Genomic DNA, 26431 nt, shown 5'->3' with positions numbered 1-26431 from the left:
TGAGGTAACAAGTCTAAGGACTAAGGTAAATAATCTGAGGAGAGTGAAATAGAAGAGTCTGGGTCCTTGAGAGCATTTAGTTGCTGAACCAACCCTAGGATACTCTAGGTTTAGTTGCTAAATCAACCCTAGGAAATTCTAAGATTACCCCCTAGTCTTTACCAATGCTGACCCAAGCTGATGGAGTTGCTCAGAGTCCAGGCTGCTGTGTCTCCTTAGAGACTCACTTTAGATTTAAGGACACATATAAGCTAAATGTCATGTGATGTAAAAAGATATTCAATGCAAATAGTAACCAACCAAAAATAGAGGTGGCTATACTTATATCAGAAAAATATACTTTAAGTTAAAAACCTTCAAAGAAAGACAAAAAGGACACATGATAGTAATAAAGGTATTAATTCAACAGAAACATACAACAAGTATAAATATATGCACATCCAACATCAGAGCCCCTATACATATCGACAGATCTGAAGGAAGAAACTGACAGCAATACAATAATAGCAGGTGACTTTGATACCCCACTTTCAAAAATGTAGGTAAAATCCTTACAGAAAATCAATGAAAAACTGTTGACTTAAAAACACTAGGGACAAAATGAACCTAACAGACGTGTGCAGAACTTCCCACTTAACAGCAAATGGATATAAATTCTTTTCAAGTACACATGGAACATTCTCCAAAATAGATCACATTTTAGGATATGAAACAAGTTCTATCACACTTAAGAAGCTAGAAACCCTTCCTAGTATATTTTATGACATTAAGAGAATGACACTAGAAATCAATAATAGTAAGAAAATGAGAAAATTCACAAATATGTGGAAAGTAAACAATATACTCCTAAACAGTTATTGGGTCAAAAAAGAAATCAAAAGAGCATTTAAAAGTATCTTGAGATAAACAAAAAGGAAAATACAATATCCCAAAACTTAAGAGATGAAGTACAGCATTTCTAAGACGAAAGTTTATAGTGATAAAACCCTACCTTAAAAAAAAAGAAAGATCTCAAATACACAACCGGGCTTTACACCTGAAGGAACCAAAAGAACAAACTAAGGTCAAAGATAACATAAGAATGGAAATAATAAAGATTGGAGCAGAAATAAAACAAATAGACAATAGAAAAAACAACAAAACTAAAAATTGTTTTTCTGGGTAAAAAAAGGACAAGTGTTTAGCTAGACTAAGAAAAAGAAAAAAGTAGATGACTCCAATAAATAAAATCAGCAATGAAAGAGGGGACATTACAAAAGATGACTCAGAAATAAGAAAGATCATGAGACTATTATGAACATTATATGCCAGCAAATTGTATAACCTAGAACAAATGGATCAGTTCCTAGAAACATACAATCTGCGAAAATTGAACTAAGAAATAGAAACCTGAAAAGAACAATAACAAACAAACAGCTTGAATCCTTAATCTAAAACCTCCCGATACAGGAAATCCCAGGCTTCATGTGTAATACTATCAAATATTCAAAGAAGAATTAATAGCAATTCATCTTAAACTCTTCCAAAACATAGGAAAGAAGGGAACGCTTCTAACCATATTTTATGAGGCCAGTGTCATCCTGATACCAAAACCAGACAGAAACACCACGAGAAAAGAAAACTACAGGCCAATATCTTGATGAATATAGATACGAAAATTCTCAACAAAATACTAGCAAACTGAATCCAACAGTACATTAAAAGAATCATACACCATGATTGAATAGGATTTATCCCTGGGATGCAAGAATGGTTCAACAGAAGCAAATCAATAAATGTGATACATCATATTAATAGAATGAAAGATAAAATCAGTTTATGATCTCACTATATGCGTAAAAAACAACTTAATAAAAATCATTAACTTTCCATGATAAAAACAGTCAACAGATTGTATGTAGCAGGAATCTACCTTGACATAACAAAATCCATGTGGGAAAAGTCCACAGCTAACATCATACTCAGTGGTGAAAAACTGAAAGCCTTTTCTCTAAGATCAGGAACATGGCAAGGCTGCTCATTCTCACCACTTCTATTCAACATAGTACTAGATATCCTAGCCAGAGAAATTAGGCAAGAAAAAGATATATAAGTTATCCAAATAGGAGAGGAAGAAGCAAAATTATCTGTATCTGCAGCTGAAATTATCTGAAAACCCTAAAGATACCACAAAACTGTTAGAACTGATAAATGAATTCCAGGAAGTGGCAGGATACAAAATCAACATTCAAAAATCAGTCACCTCTGTACATAGACAATGGAACATCTGAAAAATAAATTTAAAAAAAATCCATTTACAATAGCAACAAACAAAAATAAAATAGGAATAAACTCAACCAAAAAGGAGAAAGACTTGTACACTGAAAGTTACAAAACATCAGTGAAGGAATTGAAGACAGACAAATGGAAACACATTTTATATTCATGGAATGGAAGAAGTAATATTGCTTAAAATGTCCATATTATACAAAATGATCTGTGGATTCAATCAATTCCTATGAAAATCAAAAACACAACAACATTTTTATATAAATAGAAAAACACTACACTAAAATCCACATGGGACCACATAAGGTCTCAAATAGTCAAAGTAATCTGGAGCAATAAGAACACAGCTGGATGTGTCACACTTCCTGTTTTCAAAATATATTACAAGGATCTCGTCAAGATGGTGGTGTGAGCAAACATTGAACTCATCTCCTCCCATGAACACAACCAGGTTACAACACTTTTTGCAACAATTACCCCAGTTTGAAAACTGAAAACTGGATAAAAAGAACCCCCACAACAAGGGATAGTCCTGACGAAGACAGAAGAGGCAGTAATTCCAACTGGAGAGGAAAAAAGCCACCTTTGGCAGCAGCGGATCTTCTCAGTTGGCCAAGCAGGAGCCACCCTAAGGTATGCAGACCTTCCTGGAGGAGTAAGGTCCAGAGTGGGGGCAATAATGCTATAAGCATACTTCAGGCTCAGCCCAACTGAGACTGGGGTCTTACTGTCTGGCTTTGCAGGCTATTAACTGCAGAGAGGATACCCCAGAAAAGCTATTGGCTGAAAGCCAAAAAGACCAAGGTCTTAAAGGGCCCATGCACAAACTCACTCATTGCAGCAACCTAAAATCACCAGAGGGAAGGCTGACAGTCCTTTGGTGAAATGAGACTCACCTGGTGGGCTCTGGGGGCATCTTGGTGAAAGGAGGGACTTCTCCAGAGACTTTGACATTGGTGGGGGCCATTGTTCTGAGCTGGTCCAGACACATACCCAGTGGGTGCCATTGAGTTTCATCCCTTGGCCTGGTTAGCCCAGGGGTCTGCCACACTCACTAAAGCACAGATTTAATACAGTTCAGCCAGTGCAGGCAACCCACCCTAGGGAGCAGCCCCACCTAGCAGAAAGCCCTCAGGCTACTTTTCAGCCTGCATTGAAAGGGTGCCTTGATCCTCTACAGGCAGGCAAGGGTGTCTGCCTCTGTGGGGCAGGGCCTGTGTGAGGACCAGGTGAACTGTGGGGGGCATTGGTGGATAGGTGTTGGCCTCTGCAGTGTGATGTTGGGGTATGCTCCAGGGGGTTGAGAAGTGTACGTGGACCAGGACTGTGTTGATGGTGTTTGTGGTCCTGTGGGGAGTGAGGCTTATCAGAAGACCTGTGCTTCACAAATAGCCATAAAAAGGATCAGCCCCACCTTCCAAAGCCTGAAACAATTGAGTGCCCCCAGGCCAAGGGTCAGCCCCACTCAGCTGCACTCCTAAGAGAACTGACAACAGCCTTGTAGGACTGAGGCCTATTACACTGGTAAGCCCCTGAGCCTAGCAACCAGCCACACTGCGTATCAACCCAATTCAGAAGAAAACTGCAATAGGAGTGTGCTGATAGACTTTGTAGCCAACAGTGCTGAGGCTCCCCAAACTGGATTTACAAACAGCTGGCCAGGGAATTAAAGATTAGACTCCCTGGGTAGCTGCAGTGGGAGCAACCCTGTCACAGCAGGGCACAAGTAGCCCACAAAGGGGTCACTCCTGGTTCTTATGGACTAGTGACAAGAGGGAAGCATACTGCTGGGCCTCATAAGGTATCTCAAACATAAGGCCACTTCTCCAAGATCAGGAGACATAGCCAACTCACCTAATACATAGAAATGAGCACAGAGAAAGAGGCATAATGAGGAGATAAAGGAATACTTTCCAAGCAAGGGAACAGTACAAAACCCCAGAAAAAGGACTAAATGAAACAAAAACTAGTGACCTACTCAACATAGACTTCAAACAAAATATCATGAGGGTGCTCAGAGATATGGGGAGAAGAATGGATGAACACAGTGAGCACATCAGCAAAGAACTGGAAGATATAACAAAACAATCAGAAATGAAGAATACAATACTCGAAATGAGAAATTCACTAGAGGGACTCAATAGCAGAGTAGAGGAAGCAGAAGAACAGATCAGCAAGCTAGGCAAAAGACTAGAGGAACTCACCTAAGCAGAACAGAAAAGAGAAAAAGAATTAGACAGAATGAGAACAGTCTAAGGGAACTCTGGGACAATATCAAGCATGCTAACATTCTGACTATAGGTGTCCCAGAAGGAGAAAAGAGAGACAAAGGGGCATAAAATTTATTTGTTGAAATAATAGATGAAAATTTTCCTAAGCTGAGGAAGGAAACATGCATCCAAATTCAGGAAGCACAGAGAGCTCCAAACAAGACAAGCCCTAAGAGGCCCACACCAAGACATATTATAATCAAAATGTCTAAAATTAAAGACAAAGAGAGAGTCCTAAAAGCAGCAAGAGAAAGGCCACAAGTGACATATAAAGGGAAGCCAATCAGGCTATCAGCAGACTTCTTAGCTGAGACCCTAAAGGCGAGAAGAGAATGGCCCAACATATTTAAAGTGCTACAAGGAAAACCCTACAGCCAAGAATACTTTAAAGAGCTTCCCACACAGGCAAAAATTAAGAACTTTATCACTAAGAAACTAGTTCTGCAAGAAATGCTAAAGGGACTTATTAAGTGGGAAAGCAATGACACAAATAGAGATAAAAATAAATATCAAAAAAACAAAACAACAACAAAAAACCAGGCAATAAAATCACTTTTAAGTCAAGGTGAAAATATAGTAAAGGCAACAGATCAACTACCTGTGAAGATAAGATGAGGGTTAAAAGACAAAGGTACTAAAATCACCTATTTCAAGGATAAGAGGGTAATGGATAGACACACATTAAACAAGAGACAATAGATTATTTGAAAAACATATAACGTGGGAGGAGGGGAGCGAAAAAATAGAGCTTTTAGAAATAGGTGAAGCTAAAGAGTCTATCAGCTCAATATACACTGTTATATGCATAGCATATTAAGTAGGATCCTCATGGTAATCACAAATCAGAAACCTATAACAAGCAAGAAAAAAAGTAAGACAAAAGAAATCAAACATATTACTAAAGATAGCCATCAAACCACAAGGGAAGAGAGCAAGAGAAAAAGAAAGGAACAGAGAAGAATGATTAAAACACGCAGGAAAAAAAGTGACAAAGGCAATACATACATACTTATCAATAGCTACTTTAAATGTCAATGGACTAAATGCTCCAATTGAATACCATAGTGTGGTCAATTGGATTAAAAAACAAGACCCATGTATATGCTGCATACAAGAGACACAGTTCAGACCTACAGACACTCACAAACTGAAAGTGAAAGGATGGAAAAAGATACTCCATGCAAATGTCAAAGAAAAGAAAGCAGGGGTAGCAATACTTATATCAGACAAAATAGACTTTAAATAAAAAACTGTAACAAGAGACAAAGACGGGCACTACATAATGATAATGGGAACAATCTATCAAGAAAATATAACACTTGAAAATATCTATGCATCCAACATAGGTGCACCTAAATATATAAAGCAATTATTAACAGACATAATAGGAGAAATAGACAGTAACACAATAGGGGACTTTAACACTCCACTTACACCAATGGATAGATCATCCAAACAGAAGATCAATAAGGAAACACTCACCTTAAAGGACACATTAGACCAGATGGAATTAGTGGATATATACAGAACATTCCATCCAAAAACCACAGAATACACATTCTTTTCAAATGCCCATGGAACATTCTCCAGGATTTATCACATATTAGGCCACAAAACAAGTCTCAATAAATTTAAGAAGATTGAAATAATACCATGCATGTTTTCTGACCACAAAGGTATGAAACTGGAAATCATCTACAGAAAGAAAACCAGAATAGCCACAAAAATGTGGAGATTGAACAAAATGCTACTGAACAATGATTGGGTCAATGAAGAAATCAAAGAAGAAATAAAAAAATTCCTGGAGACAAATGAAAATGAAAACACAACATGCCAAAATCTGTGGGATACAGCAAAAGCGGTTCTACGAGGGAAGTTTATAGCAATTCAGGCCTACCTCAACAAAGAAGAAAAATCCCAAATAGACAATCTAAAAGTGCACCTAAAGGTACTGGAAAAAGAACAACAAACAAAGTCCAAAATCAGCAGAAGGAAGGAAATAACAGAAACCATAGCAGAAATGAATGAAATAGAGACTAAAAAACAAGAGAAAAAATTCATAAAACCAAGAGCTGGTTCTCTGAAAAGATAAACAAAATTGGCAAACCCTTAGTTAGACTCACCAAAAAAAGAGAGAGAGGCCTCAAATAAAATCAGAAATGGAAGAGGAGAGATTACAACGGACACCTCAGAAATACAAAGGATAATAAGAGAATGCTATGAAAAGCTATATACCAACAAATTGGATAATCTAGAAGAAATGGATAAATTCTTAGAAACATAGAACCTTCCAAAACTGGACCAAGAAGAAGTAGAAAATTTGAATAGACCAATCACCAGTAAGGAGATCGAAACAGCAATTAAAAATCTCCCCAAAAATAAAAGTCCATGACCAGATGGCTTCCAAGGTGAATTCTACCAAACATTCAAAGAAGACTTAATACCTATCCTTCTCAAACCCTTCCAAAAAATTGAAGAGGAGGGGAGGCTTCCTAAGTCATTCTACAAAGCCAACATTATTCTGATACCAAAACCAGACAAGGACAACACAAAAAAAGAAAATTACAGGCAAAAATCCTCAACAAAACACTAGCAAATCAAATACAACAATACATTAAAAGGATCATACATCTTGATCAAGTGGGTTTCGTTCCAGGGATGCAGGGTTGGTTCAACATTCACAGATATATCCATGTGATACAGCACATTAACAAAATGAAGAATAAAAATCACATGATCATCTCCATAGATGTAGAGAAAGCTTTTGACAAGATACAGCATCCATTTATGATAAAAACTAAATAAAATGGGTATAGAAGGAAAATACCTCAACATTATAAAGTCCATATATGACAAACCCACAGCAAATATCATTCTCAATGGAGAAAAACTGAAAGATATCCCTCTAAGAACAGGAACCAGACAAGGATGCCCACTGTCACTACTATTATTTAACATAGTATTGGAAGTCCTAGCCAAAGCAATCAGGCAAGAAAAAGAAATAAAAGGGATCCACAATGGAAAAGAAGAAGTGAAACTGTCACTCTTTGCAGACTACATGATTTCATATCTAGAAAACCCTAAAGATTCCACTAAAAAACTTTTAGAAACAATAAAGAAATACAGTCAAGTCCCGGGATACCAAATCAACGTACAAAAATCGGTTGCGTTTCTATACACTAACAACAAAGTAACAGAAAGAGAATTTAAGAATACAGTCCCATTTACAATTGGAACAAAAACAATAAAATACCAGGAATAATCTTAACCAAAGAGGTGAAATATCTGTACACTGAAAATTGTAAAACATTGTTGAAAGAAATTGAAGGTGACACAAAGAAGTGGAAAGATATTCCGTGTTCTTCGATTGGAAGAATTAACATCGTTAAAATGTCCATACTTCCTAAAGCAATGTACAGATTCAACACAATCCCTATCAAAGTTCCCACAACATTTTTCACAGAAATAGAACAAAGAATCCTAAAATTTATATGGAACAACAAAAGACCCCGAATAGCCAAAGGATTCCTGAGAAAAAAGAACAAAGCTGGAGGTATCACACTCCCTGATTTCAAAATATACTACAAAGCCATAGTAACCAAAACAGCATGGTACTGGCACAAAAACAGACACACAGATAAATGGAATAGAATTGAGAGTCCAGAAGCAAACTCACACCTGTATGGACAGCTAATATTCGACAAGGGAGTCAAGAGCATACGATCGAGAAAGGAGAGTCTCTTCAATAAATGGTGTTGGGAAAACTGGACAGCCACAGGCAAAAGAATGAAAGTAGACCATTCCTTTACACCATGCACAAAAATCAACTCCAAATGGATTAAAGACTTGAATGTAAGACTCAAAGCCATGAAACTTCTAGAAGAAAACATAGGCAGTACTCTCTTTGACGTCAGTTGGAGCAGCATATTTTCAAGTCACATGTCTGACGGGGCAAGGGAAACAAAAGATGAAATGAACAAATGGGACTACATCAAACTAAAAGCTTCTGCACAGCAAAGGAAACCATCAACAAAATGAAAAGACAACCTAACAATTGGGAGAAGATATTTGCAAACCATATATCAGATAAGGGGTTAATATCCAAAATATACAAAGAACTAATACAACTCAACAACAAAAAAGCAGCAATCCAATTAGAAAATGGGCAAAAGTTCTGAACAGAGATTTCTCCAAAGAAAATATATGGGTGGCCAACAGGCACATGAAAAGATGTTCGACATCATTAGCTATCAGGGAAATGCAAATCAAAACTACAATGAGGTATCACCTCACTCCAGTCAGAATGGCTATAATTAACAAGTCAGGAAACAACAGATGTTGGAGGGGATGTGGAGAGAAGAGAACCCTCGTACACTGCTGGTGGGAGTGCAAACTGGTGCAAGCGCTATGGAAAGCAGTATGGAGTATCCTCAGAAAATTAAGGATAGATCTACCATATGATCCAGCTATCCCACAGCTGGGTATTTATCCAAAGAACTTGAAAACACAAAGGCATGAAGATACATACACCCCTATGTTCACTGCAGCATTATACACAATAGCCAAGACTTGGAAGCAAACTAGGTGCTCATCAAGGGGCTAATGGATAAAGAAGATGTGGTATTTATACACTATGGACTACTACTCAGCCATAAGAAATGATGAAATCCAGCTATTCGTGACAACATGGATGGACCTTGCTGAGAGGAATAAGTCAGAGGGAGAAAGTCAAATTCCATATGATTTCACTCATAAGTATAAGATAAAAACAATCACAAAAAAACACATAGCATTGGAGATTGGATGGGTGGTTACCATAGGAGAAGAGTGGGGAGGAGGGATGGCAAAAGGGGTGATTAGGCTCACACGTGAAGGGATGGACTATAATCAGTTTTCGCGTGGTGAACATGATGTAATCTACGCAGAATTCGAAATATATAATGATGTACATCTGAAAATAAATTAATTAATTAAAATAAATTTTAGAAAAACACAAAATATATTACAAGCCAAGTACAATTAAAACAGCATAGAATTGGAATAAAACAGACACATAAACCAATGAAACATACCAGAGAGCCCAGAAATACACCCACCGGTCTGTGATCAACTGATATTCCACATGGGTGCCAAGAACACACAATGGGGAAGGGATAGCCTCTTCCATAAATGGTGTTGGAAAAACTGGATATTCACACGCAGAGGAATGAAATTTGACTCTCCTCTCATATCACACACAAAGAAAAAATTCAAAATGGATTAAAAATTTAAACATAAGACCGGAAACTGTAAAACACTTAGAAGGAAACATAGGGAAAATGTTTCCATGCTGTTCATTGGGGAGGCTATGTATGTGTGGCATTCCGTATACGGGAATTTATATACCTTCCTCTCCATTTTTTGGTAAATCTAAGACTGCACTAAAAATAGCATCTTAAATAAGGTTTCTTTGTGCTAGGTGAAGATTTTCTTAGGTATGACATCAAAAGCAAAAGCAACCGAAGCAAAAATAGACAAGTGGACTTGCGTCAAAGTAAAAAGCTTCCGCACAGTAAAGGAAACAACCAGCAAAATGAAAAGGCAATTTACAGAATGAGAGAAAATATTTGCAAACCATCTATCTGCTAAGAGGTTATATCCAAATTAAATAAGGAACTCCTGAACTCAATACCAAAATCAACGGCAACAACCACAACAACAAACTATTAACTCATATAAAAAATGGACAAAGGAGCTGAATAGATATTTCTCCAAAGAAAACATACAAGTGGCCAATAGGTATATGAAAAGGTACTCAACATCACTAATCATCAGGGAAATGCAAATGAAAACCACAATGAACTATCACTTCACACCTGTCAGAAGGGCTATTATCAAAAGGGCAAAAAGATAACAAGTGTTGGTGTGGATGTGGACAAAGAAAATCCTTGTACAGTATTAATTGGAATGTAAAATTGACATATCCACTATGGAAAAAAGTATATAAGTTCATCAAAAAATTAAAATAGAACTACTTAAGATGCAGCAATCTCACTGTATATTAATGTATATTAAAAGGGAAATAAAATCTGTTTCTCAAAAAGATTCTGCACTCCCATTTTCATTGAAGCATTATTCACAATAGCTAAGATATGGAAGCAAACTAAATGTCTTTTGATGGATGATTGGAAAGAAAATGTGGTGTCTATATACAAAATGGAATATTATTCAGCCTTAAAAATAAAAAAGGATATCTTGGCAATTTTGGCAATGTGGATGAATGTGGAGGCATTATGCTAAGTGAAATAAGCCAGTCACAGGAAGACAAACAATGTATTATCTAAGTTATATGAGGAATCTAAAATAGTCAACCCAATAGAAGCAAAGAGTAGAATGGTGATCGTCAGAGTCTGGCAGGAGGGGGAAAAGATTGGTCAACTGGTACAAAACTTCCTTTATTCAAGATGAGTAAGTTCTGGAGATCTATTATATACCAATGTGACTATAATGAAAAATACTATATTGCATACTTGAAATTTGCTAAGAAGGTAGGCCTTAAATATTCCTACTATAAAAGAAAAAAATGAAGAATAAAATGTTAACTATGTGAGGTGATAATTATTTTAACTATCTTGATTGTGGCAATTATATCACGGTGTTTACTAATACCCAAAAATTAGGTCATGTACCTTAAATATATAAAATTTTTATTCATCAATTATACCTTGTAAAGTTGTGGAAGAAAAGAAGAATAACTTTGACTCAATTTCTTCTTTAGTTTTTAAAGAGTCTGAATCATAGTTTTGATACTTATACTTCTGTTATAAACTTTCAATTGTCCAGTGGGTAATAGAGAACCAGTAAAAGTTTTGAACTAATGAACGACAGATCTGTGCCTTCCAAGCTTATTCTAGAAGTAGTGTAGATGGGTAAATAAGAGGAAGTACGTGAAGAAGCTAGAAAAATAGGAGTCACTACAATTCAGTAGAAGAGTTAAGTTAAAACCTAAAAAGTATGTGGACATATTGGAGGCTGAGGCAAAAGGATGGAGGTCATTGTGATTGTAGACTTTAGCTTAGCATGTGAGAAATGTGGAAAATATTCTGAAGGTTTTTCAACCAAAGAATATAATTTTCAGAAATATTGAGTGCCTACTTTTTACTCTGTTGTACTTAGCAAGTAAATAAAACATAAATGTTTGTTTTTATAGAACTTATAGTTTACTGAGGAATACAGGAATTAAGGGGAAAAAAGTCTGATAAGTATTATGGAGGATCTGGCAGAATTTATGAGAACATAAATAATGACAGCTGACATTAATTGACTATTTACTATGTGCTAGGCACTGTTCTACAACTTTTATTTATATTTCTTCATTCATTCATCAGAACAACCCAATGAAAGAGATGCTATTTTTACTATTCCTACATTACAAAGATGAACCAGAGGAAGAAGGATTAAGTAATTTGCTTAAGGTATTATAATTAGTTAAGAATGGAGGTAGGACTCATAGACACACTAACTCCACAGCCCTTATTCTTTTTTACAAGGAGAAGAGTTAAGAGATCTTACTTACTGAAATGTTATATATTAGGTCTCAGAAAAATAGTCAGGTAGAAACTTCCAGTAGATATTAAAAAGTTCAACTTCAGTAGGGAAATAAGACATTTCAAATTATTTCAGAGAAAGTCTAGGAGAGAGAATAGTTGAAGTGATAAGTTGCAATTCTTGAAAAATTTCAGACAAGAAATAAAGAATCCTGAAGGTGGAACCCTTGTAGAAAATTTTGCATTTAGGATATGAGAAGAAAGAGGAAAAGAAACAATTCAATAGATTTTCATCTAGAGATGAAGATGAGAAGAAGACAGGAATTTATATTTAGATCTGTCTTGAGTGATGTGTAATCCCTAGAGTGACAGGAAAACATGAATAAAGGATTGAGTCCCTAAGGAACTAAAGAGAGATCATAAAATAGGTTGTAAATACAATGGCCTTATTTCCCTTTTTCACAAAGAATCTATTCCCTGGGGAAGAGACTGAGGAAGCTTCTACTCTGTTTATAACCAACTGCATTCCATCATTAATCTCACATTCATTCATTTGCATTTTATCAAGTAACAAAGGTGATAATATTAAAACTTCATTTTTTTCTGCAGCTTCAGAAGTTTCAAAGTCATATTCAGAAATTATGTTCTGTAATTCAGAAAGATTTCCAGGGCATATAGGAAATTAAGCTTATTGCAGCATCCTCTTAGAATCAAAGTTACCAATCCCTCAAAGCCTGAAATTGCCCTTCCAGGACAGCAGGGGTAAACAAAGATGATAAGGAAACACTGAGTTTTTCTGGCCTAAGTATGATGAGTTTCTAAATTCCATTTATATGAATGTCCCTTTTGTTGTGAGATGGAATTCCAGAGATCTAAGATCTGCCACTTTCTTTCTCATTTTGTGCAATTCTGAGACTCAAGTGAAACTGGTTACTGCTTCATTTGTACATTTGTTTAGTTAAAAAAAAAAAACTATTTTACCTACTAAGTCCCTGACAATATGTGGCCATGTGATGTACGTGACAAACAAATAAGGCAATCTAAGAGTCTGATATAATGGTAGATTTTCAAATGCAAAATAATTGAGTTACATCCTACATGTGGATAGATTCTAAAATTGGTCTGATATGGTCACCATTACTTCTGAAAATTGATTGTTAACAAACGTCCAGGTTGGGTACAGACACAGTATTTTTCCCTAAGTCTGGCACAACTGGTTTGTCTCTTGAACATTGGGACATTTCACTGGATATTCATCTGAGCACCAGATAAAATAGTCGGTTTACACGCAGAATTTGTCACATAAATATGTACCTATAGACAGTAGAATGTCACTCAGTGTGGGAAGACTTAAATTCTGAGACCGAGACTCCCATCTTCTCGGTGAGTGGGAGGGCTGGTGAAATCACTTGGGGTGTTTAAAGTCTTTCTGACATCAAGTTGAAAAGACTCACTTAGAAAACAGAGACATACGCAGAATTTTACTTCTGCTCTTAGGAGGAGTGTTGTGTTTCAGTTTTCTCTGCACTGTCACATCTGTCCCTCTATGTGTATCTCAGGGAAGAACTGTGAGGTACATGGAGAAGGGGGATCTTGGTTCTCATCACATAGATGATGCTTAGAGATGTTCATGGCTTGTTCCAAATCACAATTTATAAGTGGCAGAGCTGAGACTAGGACTTGAGTATTTTGATTCTAAACCTACTAGTGTTTTTAAAAAATTACTATTATGCAAAATTTACTATGTTAACCCCTGAACATCACCCCAGTGAAGTTAGAGCGCTGATTTGTACCACCTCATTACTGACACAAGGCGTAAAGTTCAACTCTCACTTTAGTGATAAAAGGAGCAGACCATTGATGTATGCAACATGTGGGGAAAACATTAATGGCCAATTTCAGAGATTAATTATTTCATGATTTCATTAACTGTCCTATAAAAGATTCAACTATAGAGATGTAGAACACGTTAGTGGTTGCCAGAAGACAGAGATGAAGGTGGGAGCCGATGGTGTGACTCTAAAGAGGTAATGTGAAGGAGTTCCTAAACAGTGGTGGAATAGTCCTGTATCCTAACAGTGGTGGTGGTTACGTGAATGTATACAGAGTCGAACTGAATAGATCTACACACACACACAGACACACACACACACACACACAAACATATGCGATACAAACACTCAATGCACAGAAAACTACTGAAAGCTGAAAAATGTCTGTAGCCCTGAAGTCTAGTTAACATTATTGTACCAATGTCAATTTCCTGGTTTTGTTATTATACTACAGCTGTTGAAGATATCACCATGGTAGGAAGCTGGGTGGAGTTCAAGGGACTTGATACATTATTTTTACCATTTCTTGGGAATCTATAATCATTTCAAAATAAAATTTAGATGCTTTCTCACAAGCATAAGTAGAAATTAATACATATCTAGGAAATCTAAAGTCATGTTTTCTTGAAAAGAAATCCTATTAACAGCAATTTTTCTTACTGATTTGCTTTTAATCTGCTAAAAGCAAAGACATTTAGTCAGGACAACACAAAGTAAATTTTCAAGGAATAATGGACTGCTATACCAAATAACTTTTTATTACAACAATAAACTCTGAAACCAATTTTAAAAGTATCCTTTTGCTATATGTTTATAAAGTATGCACAAACAATGATAATTTAAAGGTACTCAAGATGTCAATAAAATGGCATAGTAAATAAACTTTACTGAAATGTTCATATATCCTTACTAAAACTTATATGTTACCTAGAATTATAATTAGTGAAATTTTCAATGATATTCATCGTTAGCATCTTTATAAGGGACAACAGAGGACCCCTTCTCCTATGCCCTGGGGAATGTAAAGTCCTTGATGGGAAATTAAGATTTACTGTCATGATTACGGTGTAAACACAGACACCAGTTTCTTACTTGCAGAATTTACCACCATGAGAAAGTCCAAGGGGAAAGCTTCACCTGGATTTCTATTCAGGTCAAAAAAATCATGACTTAAGCAAATGCCAAGTGCTCTATGACATGGTAACTGAGGCATAATGTCTGTGGTTTCCCTTTAAACTCTCAGTAAATTTATAACTACAAGTTTTGTCTACACCTCAGAGTGACTCCGGGAACACTCAGACTGTGAGATCAATGCTTTAACTTTTTTGCCAATAAAAGGAGAAAATGATTCTGTAACTACATTTGCTCATCTTTGATATCTCCAAAGCCAGTTCTTCCAGGACAGTGAAGGTGAAACTTGCAAAAAGTGTCAGCACTGAGTTCCTCAAAGGAAGGAGAGTGAGTTAATCAAGTTTTTATTTTTTTCTCACTCTCTCGGATGCTGAAAAATGAGGAAATGTATTTATATTGAATAATAAGAAACTCAAATGTATGAAGCTTTGACTCTACTGGCTGCATTGCTCTCAACATACCTCTCTATGTTGGCTTCATCATCAGTCCAGTTGCAGGATAACTAAAGCAGTTCCAAGTGACAGATCCAGAAAATGCCAACATCGGAAAAACAGATTTATTTTTTCTAAAAAAAATTATTTAAATATACTATACACATAGAAAATTTTACATGCCATAATAAATATACAGCTTGATACATTTTCACAAAAATAACTAATTTACTCAGCACTCAAAATAAATATGTTTCTCTTTCATGCCCTCCTAGAAAACCAAGGAAAGCACACTCACCCTCATGTCCAGCTGGAATGGAACAAAGGAAAATAATGTGTAGAAACACAGGAGTGTATGGTTAATTATAAATCTTAGGCTGCCAAGGCTCTCCTCAAATTACTGATCTCATGGAATCTTGTAGTAAAGCATCTGCAAACCCTATAAACTGTGAGAGACTTCCTTTTAGGAAGCAGAATATCTGTACGGTCTCTATCCTAGAGGAGTTCTCTCTGTCTTGATGGTCATCACAGGAGAGGTGAGTTATCTGGTAGGATGTTGGAAACATGAGTAGGAACCAGGGAGTGAAGGATTAGGTGAAGGAGAAGGAGAGATACGGGATACATCCCCAATACAGAAGCTCATCAGCAGAGAGTCTTGTTCCTCAGTCACTCCATTCCTCTATCTTCTAGTAAAGATAGGAGCAGCTGTTTGTCACAAGCAGCTCACGCAACAAAAGACAGTGATTTACAGTTGTGCAATGCATAAAAAAGTTTCAATCAATGACAGAGTGCATGTACATCTTACAAGATTATTACTATGTAGCCCAGGAGTGTAGTCAGCTATACCATCTAGATTTTTCTAAGTAGACTTGAGGATGTTTGTACAATGATAACATTGCCTAACGATGCATTTATCAGAACGTATCCCCAACAGGAAGTGATTCATGACTAATTTTGAAGGGTGCGTGGTAGTACACTCAGAACCTGTGAAACAATGGAGCATTTATTCGATTTTGTACCAGTCTGAGTCCCCTTCTCATAAATGAGAGTTTTTAAGAACACAGCTGGAGTCTCCATTAATGAAATTTTCTTCTGTTCCCATAGATTCCCAAAGTTGAGAATGCTGGCTAGACATGACTCCTTAGCAACTGACTTTTATTCTTGCTGGATTAACAGACCATCCAGAGCACTAGAAAATCCATTTTAACCTATATCTAATGATTTGCATTGTCAGTATGGCGGGCACCCTTGGCTTGATCACTTTATTGGTCTAAATTCTCACCTCCACAACCCCACATACTATTTTCTCTTCAACCGATCCTTCATTGATCCTTGTTACCCTTCTGTTTTTACCCACAAGATGCTGATGAACTTTGTATTAAAGAAGAATATCATATCCTACATCAAGTGCATATATCTCAGCTGTTTTTCTTTCTCATTTTTGTCATCTCTGAATGCTATATGTTGACCTCAGTGGCCTATGATCACTATGTGGTCATATGTAATCCATGTCATATAAGGTCACCATGCCCCATCAGGATGGTTTTTTGCTAACTTTTGCTGCATATGTGATGGGATTTGTGGTGCCACTGCCCACACAGGGTGATTGCTTGACTAACCTTCTGCAATGTCAATATCATCAGTCATTACATGTGGGACATCCTTCCTCTCCTCTGACTTTCTTTTACCAGCACCTATGTCAATAAGATAGTATGCTCATTCTCAGAGGAATTAATATCGCTACCCAATTTTACCACCCTAGTTTCTTATATCTTTATCCTCAATAACAGTGTCCATATCAAATCCACTCAAGGCAGTTCAAAACTTTCAGTACATGTAGCTCCAACATCTTACTCTTTCTCTTTTTAGGGGGTCACCAGCATTCATGTTTCTTAAATATTCATCTCCTGGATCGATGGACCTGAGAAAATTTTATTCTGCTCTTTTTTTGTAATAATGTCATAACCATGCTGAATCCCTTGCTCTACAGTTTGAGGAATAAGGTTACACTGAGGAAAGCACTGTTTAAAATCCAGAGGAGAAACATATTCAAATTCAGAGCAGCAATGATATAAAGTAATTCAATTTTTTATTTAATTTTATTGGTGTTTTTCAAGATTAGATTTGTCTATAACCATGTTGCTTCTGCAGACTGCATTATGTGTGGTATAATAGACTTGTCTTATCATTTACCTTAAAGCTGATCTTGTCTCATTTTTTACCTTGGTATCTCTCACACCTCATACCTGTTTACTAAATAACCAGGATCATGTTTATAAAAGGAAAAAAAAAACATTTATGTTTTCCCCATCTTGTCTCCTGGGTTATTCCTAATATGGAGAAATAAGTTTTCATAAGTCACTGAAAGTTAAAATTACAACCTGTTCACCTAAACACAAAAGAGCCAAATACTATAGAAACATTCTCATTCTTATCAATATTATTGCTGATATAGGCAACAGGATTTAATGAAATGTCTTCATTGCAAACTGCATATCACTTAAAGTATAATCAGATCCTTCTGATCTTTTCCTTTTGTTCTATTTTTCTAACCAATTTTCTTTTTATATTCTGTCCTTTCTCGTTGTCTTTGAGAATTGCAAAATCTGTACCGTGTGCCACCTGTTTTTAAGAGCCTCTATCAGCCCAGTTCATTTAACGTTGAAGAGAATAAACATAACTCCACCTTTTATTGCCAAGGAGCATTAACAGAGTATGATTAAAGGCATAATACACATGTATCTTAGGATCTCAATAGGTCGGGTAACTGGTCTATTATAAAATGTGCATTCATTACTATCTAAAATGACATCTAATATTTTGAAAAAGAGCATGTAGTCCTTACTGTAGAGTTTCCTATTTAGTGCTTAAAGGAAAATATTGCACATTAAGTTAGAAGAAACATGTTAAACATTGTGTTACTTATCTAATGAGGTCTATCATAAAAATGATGTATATTAATGATAAACTATATTTCTAGCAATATTTTGTGAGCGTCTTTAAATCTGTGTCTTTGTTCGTTTGGGTTGCTGTAACAAAATATCACAGCCTCGGTGGCTTATAGACAGCAGAAATTTATTTCTCACAGTCTTGAGAGTGGAAGTCCAAGATCAGGGTGTCAGCATGAATGGATGAAGGCCTTCTTCTGAGTCACACATCTCTCATTATAGGCTGACAAGGTCGAAGGGGTCAGTGATCTCTGCGGAGACTCTTTTATAAGGCACGAATCCCATTCACAAAGGTTCCATCTTCATGAATCCTAAAGGCCCCACCACCTAACATCATCACCTATGGGGTTTAGGATTCAAAATTTGACCTTAGCACCTTGTCTCATCAATAAGATAATAAGCATATTTAAAGAGGATGCTGTTTTCTGTGATTTCCTTATTTCTCAAATGCCTTTCCCATTTGCCTATTTAGAATGTCAGACATATTGGAAGGCGAGAAATTCTTGTTGAATAGTCTTATCTTGTTCAAATAACGATAGTAAATTTTATTGTGATAAGTAATAATTAACAAAATATAATAATAAATAACAAGAATAATAAATAAGTAAATAAATGATAAAGAACTTTGGAGTACAACTCAGTTTTTGAGGGATGGACTGTAGCAGCCATAGCTGTGCTGTTCAGCTCCCTTTCAAGAGAACCAGCTATGAGGAGCATCATTAATGAGAGTCTGTAGCTGATACTTCTTTGGATCCAACATTGTGTTCAAACAGAGACCATGTTTACTCTGAGATGTCCCCTGTTAATGGCTTAGCAGGGTTGTCATACAAGAGCTGGCCAATTTCTGTGTAACATGGGTTTCTTATGATATTGCATCTTTGCTTAGGAACTTCCTATCAATCTGACTAAGAATTTTTAGAACTGCACTGTGGTCCGGGCCTCTACTTCAGCAGTCAAAGTACAGGTCAGAGGGAACCTCCAAATTCTCCATTAACCCAAGCACATATCGCATAGAACTTCTCCTCTGAGATTCTAGAATTTCTGTAGCCTCTCCCTCTTTCTATTTGTTCCACCAGTCCTGGGAGTGGTAGCTATTTTCTGGAGTTTATTAGTCTTTATATTTTCAGGTGACAACATTTTGTTCTTTCCTTCTTGCAATATCTGTAGAACCAATTCTCTGTTTTAAATATCCTCCGTAGGAAGCACATAGTATGCCATTTCTTGCTATGATTAGACCTTGTCTGATATAGTAAACACATTTTAACTGATTTTGATGGACTGACTTGCCCACCTCACAAGACGTAATCCTGTCAAATTTGCATATGTCAAATCTTGATGACAGTGATTAGTCATAAATAATTTGAATATAATCTTTCCCACCAAAATTATTTTTAACAAACTTTTTTGTCCCCCCTAGAGTTGCTGAATTGGTAAAATTAAATCTAGGGGTTCTGGTAGTCCTATTTTCATTATATGGGGAAAGCCCATTTGAAATTAAAACCTAGTAGAACTGACAAGGACAAAAACTGGGAAGGACGACACACTCCCATGAATGTTTGACCTTGTCTAGCCAAATAAGAAGCAATGTACATCATGACTGATCAGTTTCATGCAATTTTTCAGTTTAGGCTATTTTATGTAGGCAAGTTTGACTTGGATTCCTATCACTTACATTGAAAGAGTCACTTAAATAGAAAGAATCCTGAATGATGTACCCTGTACAAAACTGTGTCATAGAACATATGATGCAAGTCTGCATAGTGTAGTGATTAAATAAATCAATTTTGAATTCATACATACCTAAGTATGAATCTTACTCTGACAGTAGCTGTTTTCACTTTGCATCCACCAATTAATCCCTCTCACTTTTAGGGTTTTTATATATGAAACAAAGATTTAGAGGGTAGTTGTAAGGACAGCCTGAGGGAATGTGTACAAAGAATTTATCACTGTGATTAGCTAACAAGTAATAGTGGTATAAATCTTAGTTTCTTTGGTTCTCTCTCTAATTACGCTGAGAAATCATAGGGGCACTGCCTATATCTCATTCTGTGAGTGTTCACTGCGTCTTGTAGTCTAAAGGCTCAATAAATTGTTCATTGGATAAAATGAATCAGTAAAATCTCTAAAATAAAGAGATAATCTATTGATGGAGTCTTAGGCCTCATCCACCATGTACTCTGACTAGAAAAAAATTACTCAAGACCTGGAGCTTTTACTGCCAGGCTCCAGGTTCCAGTTGATTTAGTGTGTTCCTTGGTGTCATCCTAGAAATAAAGCAGAGAACTCTAGTTAAAAAAGAAAAACTTAATGTAGGCAACTTGTCTCTATTTCATTCTGAAACTCACTAATATGATAGAAAAAAGATTAAAAAATGGCATTACTCATAAGGACAGAAAGAAGAAAAAAACAAACACATAGTCACAAACAACCATGAAATTTTGGCAGCTAGAAAGTAGATAAATGAGCAATATTTGAAATGGCAAGATACTGGCCCTAATATCAGTTCTCCTACATTGAAACTGGGATATATGGAGTCAAAACCAAGAGCACTCATCTCCTTGCCCTGCTTCTTTAGTTACACTCATATGTAAATACGTATTTCTTTAACCTTTGACTTCCGGAGGTTTATAACCAAATAGAAGTTTCAAATTATTAAAGCCCGGTGGCTTCATGCTGGGCTTACACTAAATTTTTGGCTTATCACAGGACCTTACAGTTTATTACAGGAAAACTGATGTCCATAGAATATCAAAAAACTTAAATTTCCAAGGCCCCCAACTCCTCAGCTTCCTGAAGCTGGAGTCCACCATCTACCACAAAGGTAGACAGCCAAGGACATCCACATGCAGAATACCCTATTTCCTCCTCCTCATTCCTTCAAGCAGCCTTACAAGGCCAAACACAAGCTGGTGGGAAAATTGCTGAGCAGCAAGGGCACATGCCCCCTCCCCTACTTAAAACCTCAAATAAAAACCCTTACTTATAGCTTTTCATGGAGTTTAGGATTACAGCATTAGCTACCCATTTTCCTTGCTCAGTACTTCACAATAAAATGCCTGCTTTCTTCCGCTACACCTGATATCAGAATTGGCTTGCTGCACAATGGGTGAGCAAGCTCACTTCAGGTTCAATATCAGGCATACTCATAATATCTGACATTAGCATGGAACTGTGGAAGCCAAGCAGACAACTGGTTATAACATAGTATCTCAAATATACCATGAATTTTGTGGTAACAAGCATCCTTAGAAGACATCATGAAGGTGAAGACGGAACAAATGGAATCCTTAAAAATCTGTTTAAGAAGTAATTGGATCTTCAGATCTCCTCTACCTCTCCATGCAGCCAGATGACTGCCTCCATTATCATCCAATAAAAGACTAGAGATTTACCCATAAAGAAAGTAAAACAGAGTCTCTTAATTTGGAGACTGTATGCACATTTGAGGGAGAGTTTTACCATCCTGAAAACAAGGTGAGAAAGTAGAAGTTTTCACCTAATGAATGTTGACATCCTTAACCTTCTTCCTCTTCTCAGTTCAGAGAATGTTGAAAGATAGGATTATATCCTGAAGGAACATTGCAATATTCTTTTTTGGGGTATTCAAATAAGCACATGATAAAAGACCTATTCATATTACCAATAAGAGTTGCTCATTGAAATAGGATGTTATATATGAAGCCCACAGTTGGCAAGCACTAAGCCCTCACTTAGAGATGCTAGTTAGCTTTTTAGAAACTCACTCCTAAATGTCAATACATGGACAAGTATGCTGAGACACTTACAAAGAAACTCTAACACAAAATATACAGCGTGAACAAACAGAAATAATTTGAAGGAAAGAGACAATTCAGAAGAAGAAAACTTCAGAAAACATTATAACAGAACAAAATGTACCCTTGAATATTAGAAGTTACAGCAAAAAGAAAAAAAAATTACAGAAGTCCTGGAAGAACAGGTTTAAATTATCCCCCAGAAAGTAGAGTAAAAGGATGGAAGATAGAAGAGAAAATGCAGCACAAAAGAGGGAATTCAGCACCTGAATAATAAAAGTTCCAGAAAGAGGACAGAAAGTGCAATGAGCATGAAATAATAATGTATATAATTTAAGAAATATTTTGTAGAACCGAAGGACTTGATTTTCATGAGTGGACTGAATTAATGCTCTTCTTAATCTGTAATCAGACATATATCAAGATACAATATTGTGAATGTTCAGAACAATGGAACCAAATATAAGATATTAAAAGATTCCAGAATGCAGGGAAAGTAACAAGTTTTCATAAAAAATTATGAAGATTCAGGGAGGTACTGAGCTTCTAAAGATTGGATAATTGCCACCAAAGTTTTGAGGGAAAGTGACTTATAAGTCAGTTGTTTATTCCAATTCTAATGGCTGATATATAAGAAGATAAAATAATGCATGCAAGACATGCAAGATCAGTAAAATTTGCATTACATGGATCTTTTTAAAGAAAGCAAGGTAGTATGTCTTGTATCAAATTGAATAAGAAAACCATCAAATAGGGGGATATGTCATTAAGGAAAAAGAGGATCCAGCACATGATAGAGACAAGGGAATCTCTACTACCATCATAAAGGTAGCGAGTTATCTGAGAGGCATTTATAGCAGAATTCCAGGCTATACATATAGATGAATAATCTCAAATGTGGATGATTGTACCACCCAGGGTATGCATGACAATGTCTGGAGAACATTTTGATTTTCACAACTAGTGAAGGGGGGCTACTACTGGAATCTAATGAATGGAGGCCAGGGATGCTCCGTATCCTGTAATACACGAGACAACCCCACAACATAGGATTATCTAGTCCAAACTCAGTGTAACTTAAGAGGCCCATCCCCACTCTCTTAACCATTTTGTGACATCTATTTATGGAGATAAAATCCACAAGCATAGACAGTGCTAAAAACTATGATTTAGTATTTTACTAATGCAACCCCAGAGGCTGTAGGAAAGTATTAGAAATGGCAAGTGATAAAACCCCAGGCCTTCCTCTTTTAAAACCGTGCATAGACTTCAGGGGATGATGAAGAAAGTGAACAGGGTGAGCACTCATTCCTCTGCAGTAGGGATTAGGAATTCCTGTTGTGAAATTATAAATTGAGTAGAACATTGAGTCTTGAAGGAGCCAATGTTGGGTCTATGACACAGGATATAAACACAGGCTCAGTAATTTCCACCCTCAGTGGGCTCATTTAACTTGTAAGGAAATCATGAGGGAGACAATAATTTTCTGGGTTCTATTCAATTTTCCCAGAACTATAGGGTATGGAATAGATTCTCATTGGAGTTAACTGATTGCTGTGGAGATCATATAAGCTTGTTTGCCTCCTTCAAAATGAAGAGGACTTTCAGGGCAAATTCTCAAGTAGAAATCATGCACTGCTTCCCAGAATACCTCTTTTAACATGTCAAAGACTGATCAGACTTCTGATGTATATGGTCTCCTTCATTGTCTTTAATGCCCTCAGGACTGTAGGGTAAGTCCTGTAGGGGACTTAAGATCCCACAGCAGTGAGGACTCCAGGAAAAGGAAGGTGAGGGTAGAATAACCTTTGTCTTGCTAATTTCCTTTCAAACCCCAACTGCCTAAATCAAGGTTCTGGGGAACACCATCTATTTATTTCTCTTTTCAATCTTGATCTTAATGGAGACTGAGGAGAAAGGCGGAAATGATGTGTAAAGACATTGGCAGTCTTTCACTTTCTTTCTAGACAAAAACAAACAACATAAGAGGTGATATAGAAGGAAATGAGGAATCATTAGGAAGTCTTACTCCTTACATGCCTTGCTGTACAACCCCGAGCCTGTAAATCAACAGATCCAGCTCTTCCTTTGGAGACAAAGAGTGAGAGTCACCTTCTACGCCTGTGCCTACAGATCATACCTGTGAAGTGAATGGCTGTGGAAAATGACTCCTTTGTGACTGAGTTTATCCTAATGGGTTTCAAAGACCAACCTGAACTCCAGCTGCCCTTGTTTTTTCTGTTTCTGGTGAACTATGTGGTCACAGTGGTGGGTAATTGGAGCTTAATTAATCTAATATGTCTGAATTCACACCTTCATACCCCCATGTACTTTTTCCTCTTCAATCTATCCCTTATTGATATCTGTTATTCATCTGTGTTTACACCCAAAATGCTAACTGGTTTTATTTCAGAGAGTAACTTCATCTCCTTTAAAGGATGCATGACTCAGCTATTTTTCTTCTGCTTTTTTGTCAATGCTGAGTGCTATGTGTTGACAGCCATGGCCTATGATCGCTATGTGGCCATCTGTAAACCCCTGCTGTACATGGCCACCATGTCCCCTCAGATGTGTTCTATGCTGATGTCTGGCTCATACGTAATGGGGTTTGCTGGTGCCATGGTGCACACAGGGTGTATGATGAGGCTGATCTTTTGTGATTCCAACATCATCAACCGTTACATGTGTGACATCTTCCCTCTCCTCCAACTGTCCTGTAGCAGCACATATGTCAATGAGCTTGTGATGTCTGGTATTGTGGGTACAATTGTTGTAGTATCTGGCCTCATTATCTTTATTTCTTATGTTTTGATTATTTTCAACATCCTTCACATCTCATCAACTAAAGGTTGGTTCAAAGCCTTCAGCACCTGTGGCTCCCACATAATAACGGTCAGTTTATTCTATGTATGTGGGTTGCTCACTCATGTCAAATCATCACCTGCTGGGTCTGTGGCCCAGGGAAAAGTTTTCTCAGTGTTTTGCACCAATGTGGTGCCCATGCTGAACCCTCTCATTTATAGCCTCAGGAACAAGGATGTCAAACTTGCTATGAAGGAAACTCTGAAGAGAATTATAAACTGAGCAGAACCATCTTTTCCTCCTTTTCTGTGTTTTTTTCCTTTTCTTCCTCTGCCTCAAATTCTTCCTTTTGTTTTGTTTTTTTTTCATTCTCTTCAGCTTCAAAGTTTTCTTGGTAAGATTTCTGCTCTAATATCTTTGCTTCTCTTGCCACATAATGTAGCTCTGTGGGCTTATTCTTGGATCCAATAGCCATCCTCAGTGTTTAGTTGACTCTACCCCAGTTGGAGACAATGAGCTTATAAGCTTTCCTATCTACAGATAACACTACCTACTATTTTTTTTTTTTTTTGGTAGTATGTAAGCCATGGTAAGCCAGGAGTGGCATGCTGTCTGACCATTTAATTTCTTTCTTGCTTTTTTTGAAAGAATTACATAGATTCCTTTCCTGTTTCAAGGATTTTATTACTTGTAATTGCATTAAAACAGAGAAGGAATAACAAAACTGAGGACATGGTAGAGCTATAAAAAAATTCCTGAATATTTCAGCGTTAATTTTTAATTTTTTTAAAGATTGGCACCTGAGCTAACAACTGTTGCCAGTCTTCCTTTTTTTCTTTTCTGCTTTTTCTCCCTTAATCCCCCACCAATGCATAGTTGTATATTTTAGTTGTGGTTCCTTCTTTTTATGGCATTCAGTGTTATTTCTAGCAGTGCTTCCTGTTTTGGATTTTCCATCTCACATACGTAAAGGAATTGAATACCTTGTTGAACCAAGGGTTTTTCTTTTATTCTTGAGGATGCTTGAGAATGAATGAGCTACATTATTCTGCCCACCTTTCCCAATTCCCTCCAATAATGATTGCCTCTATTTATTGCATTGATCTATTGATATTTTGTCATGAATAGAATTGAAATTGTCACCAACTTGTCTTTGTATCTGTGGATTGTGATTGTGATTAAAAGTTACACAATAATATTCTTGGCTACAGAATAGAGTCCCACATGTAATGTCAAGATTCTTTGTTTTCCTAACTCTGTCATAAGGGTTCCCCTTTGCAGAGGGAGATCTGTTTTCCAGCCTCCAAACTTCAAAAGTATATGGCAGAAACTTTGTCCTATTGGTATTATTCTTTCAATATGTGACTATGACTTCTCCCTTCTGTCTCTTAGAATAAAGATTAAACATGTGGTCCATACAGTGTCCCACAATTTTTACAAATCGTAT

At 36.6% G+C, this 26431-nt stretch overlaps 1 protein-coding gene and 1 pseudogene across 1 annotated transcript; both read left to right on the top strand.

Annotated features, from left to right (window-relative positions):
• The window catches only part of LOC139084053 (olfactory receptor 8B3-like), a 39372-nt pseudogene extending 21839 nt beyond the window's left edge, over nt 1–17533 (top strand).
• Nucleotides 17534–24309: 6776 nt separating this feature from the next.
• Nucleotides 24310–25266, top strand: LOC103566534 (olfactory receptor 8C8-like). The gene has a single exon (XM_008542962.2). The coding sequence runs from the start codon at nt 24334–24336 to the stop codon at nt 25264–25266; it is 933 nt and encodes a 310-aa protein (XP_008541184.1). The 5' UTR covers nt 24310–24333.
• Nucleotides 25267–26431: the final 1165 nt, after the last annotated feature.

Source organism: Equus przewalskii, chromosome 6 (assembly GCF_037783145.1).
Source record: "Equus przewalskii isolate Varuska chromosome 6, EquPr2, whole genome shotgun sequence".
Classification (NCBI taxonomy): Eukaryota; Metazoa; Chordata; class Mammalia; order Perissodactyla; family Equidae; genus Equus; species Equus przewalskii.
This window is presented reverse-complemented; position numbering and strand designations above follow the sequence as displayed.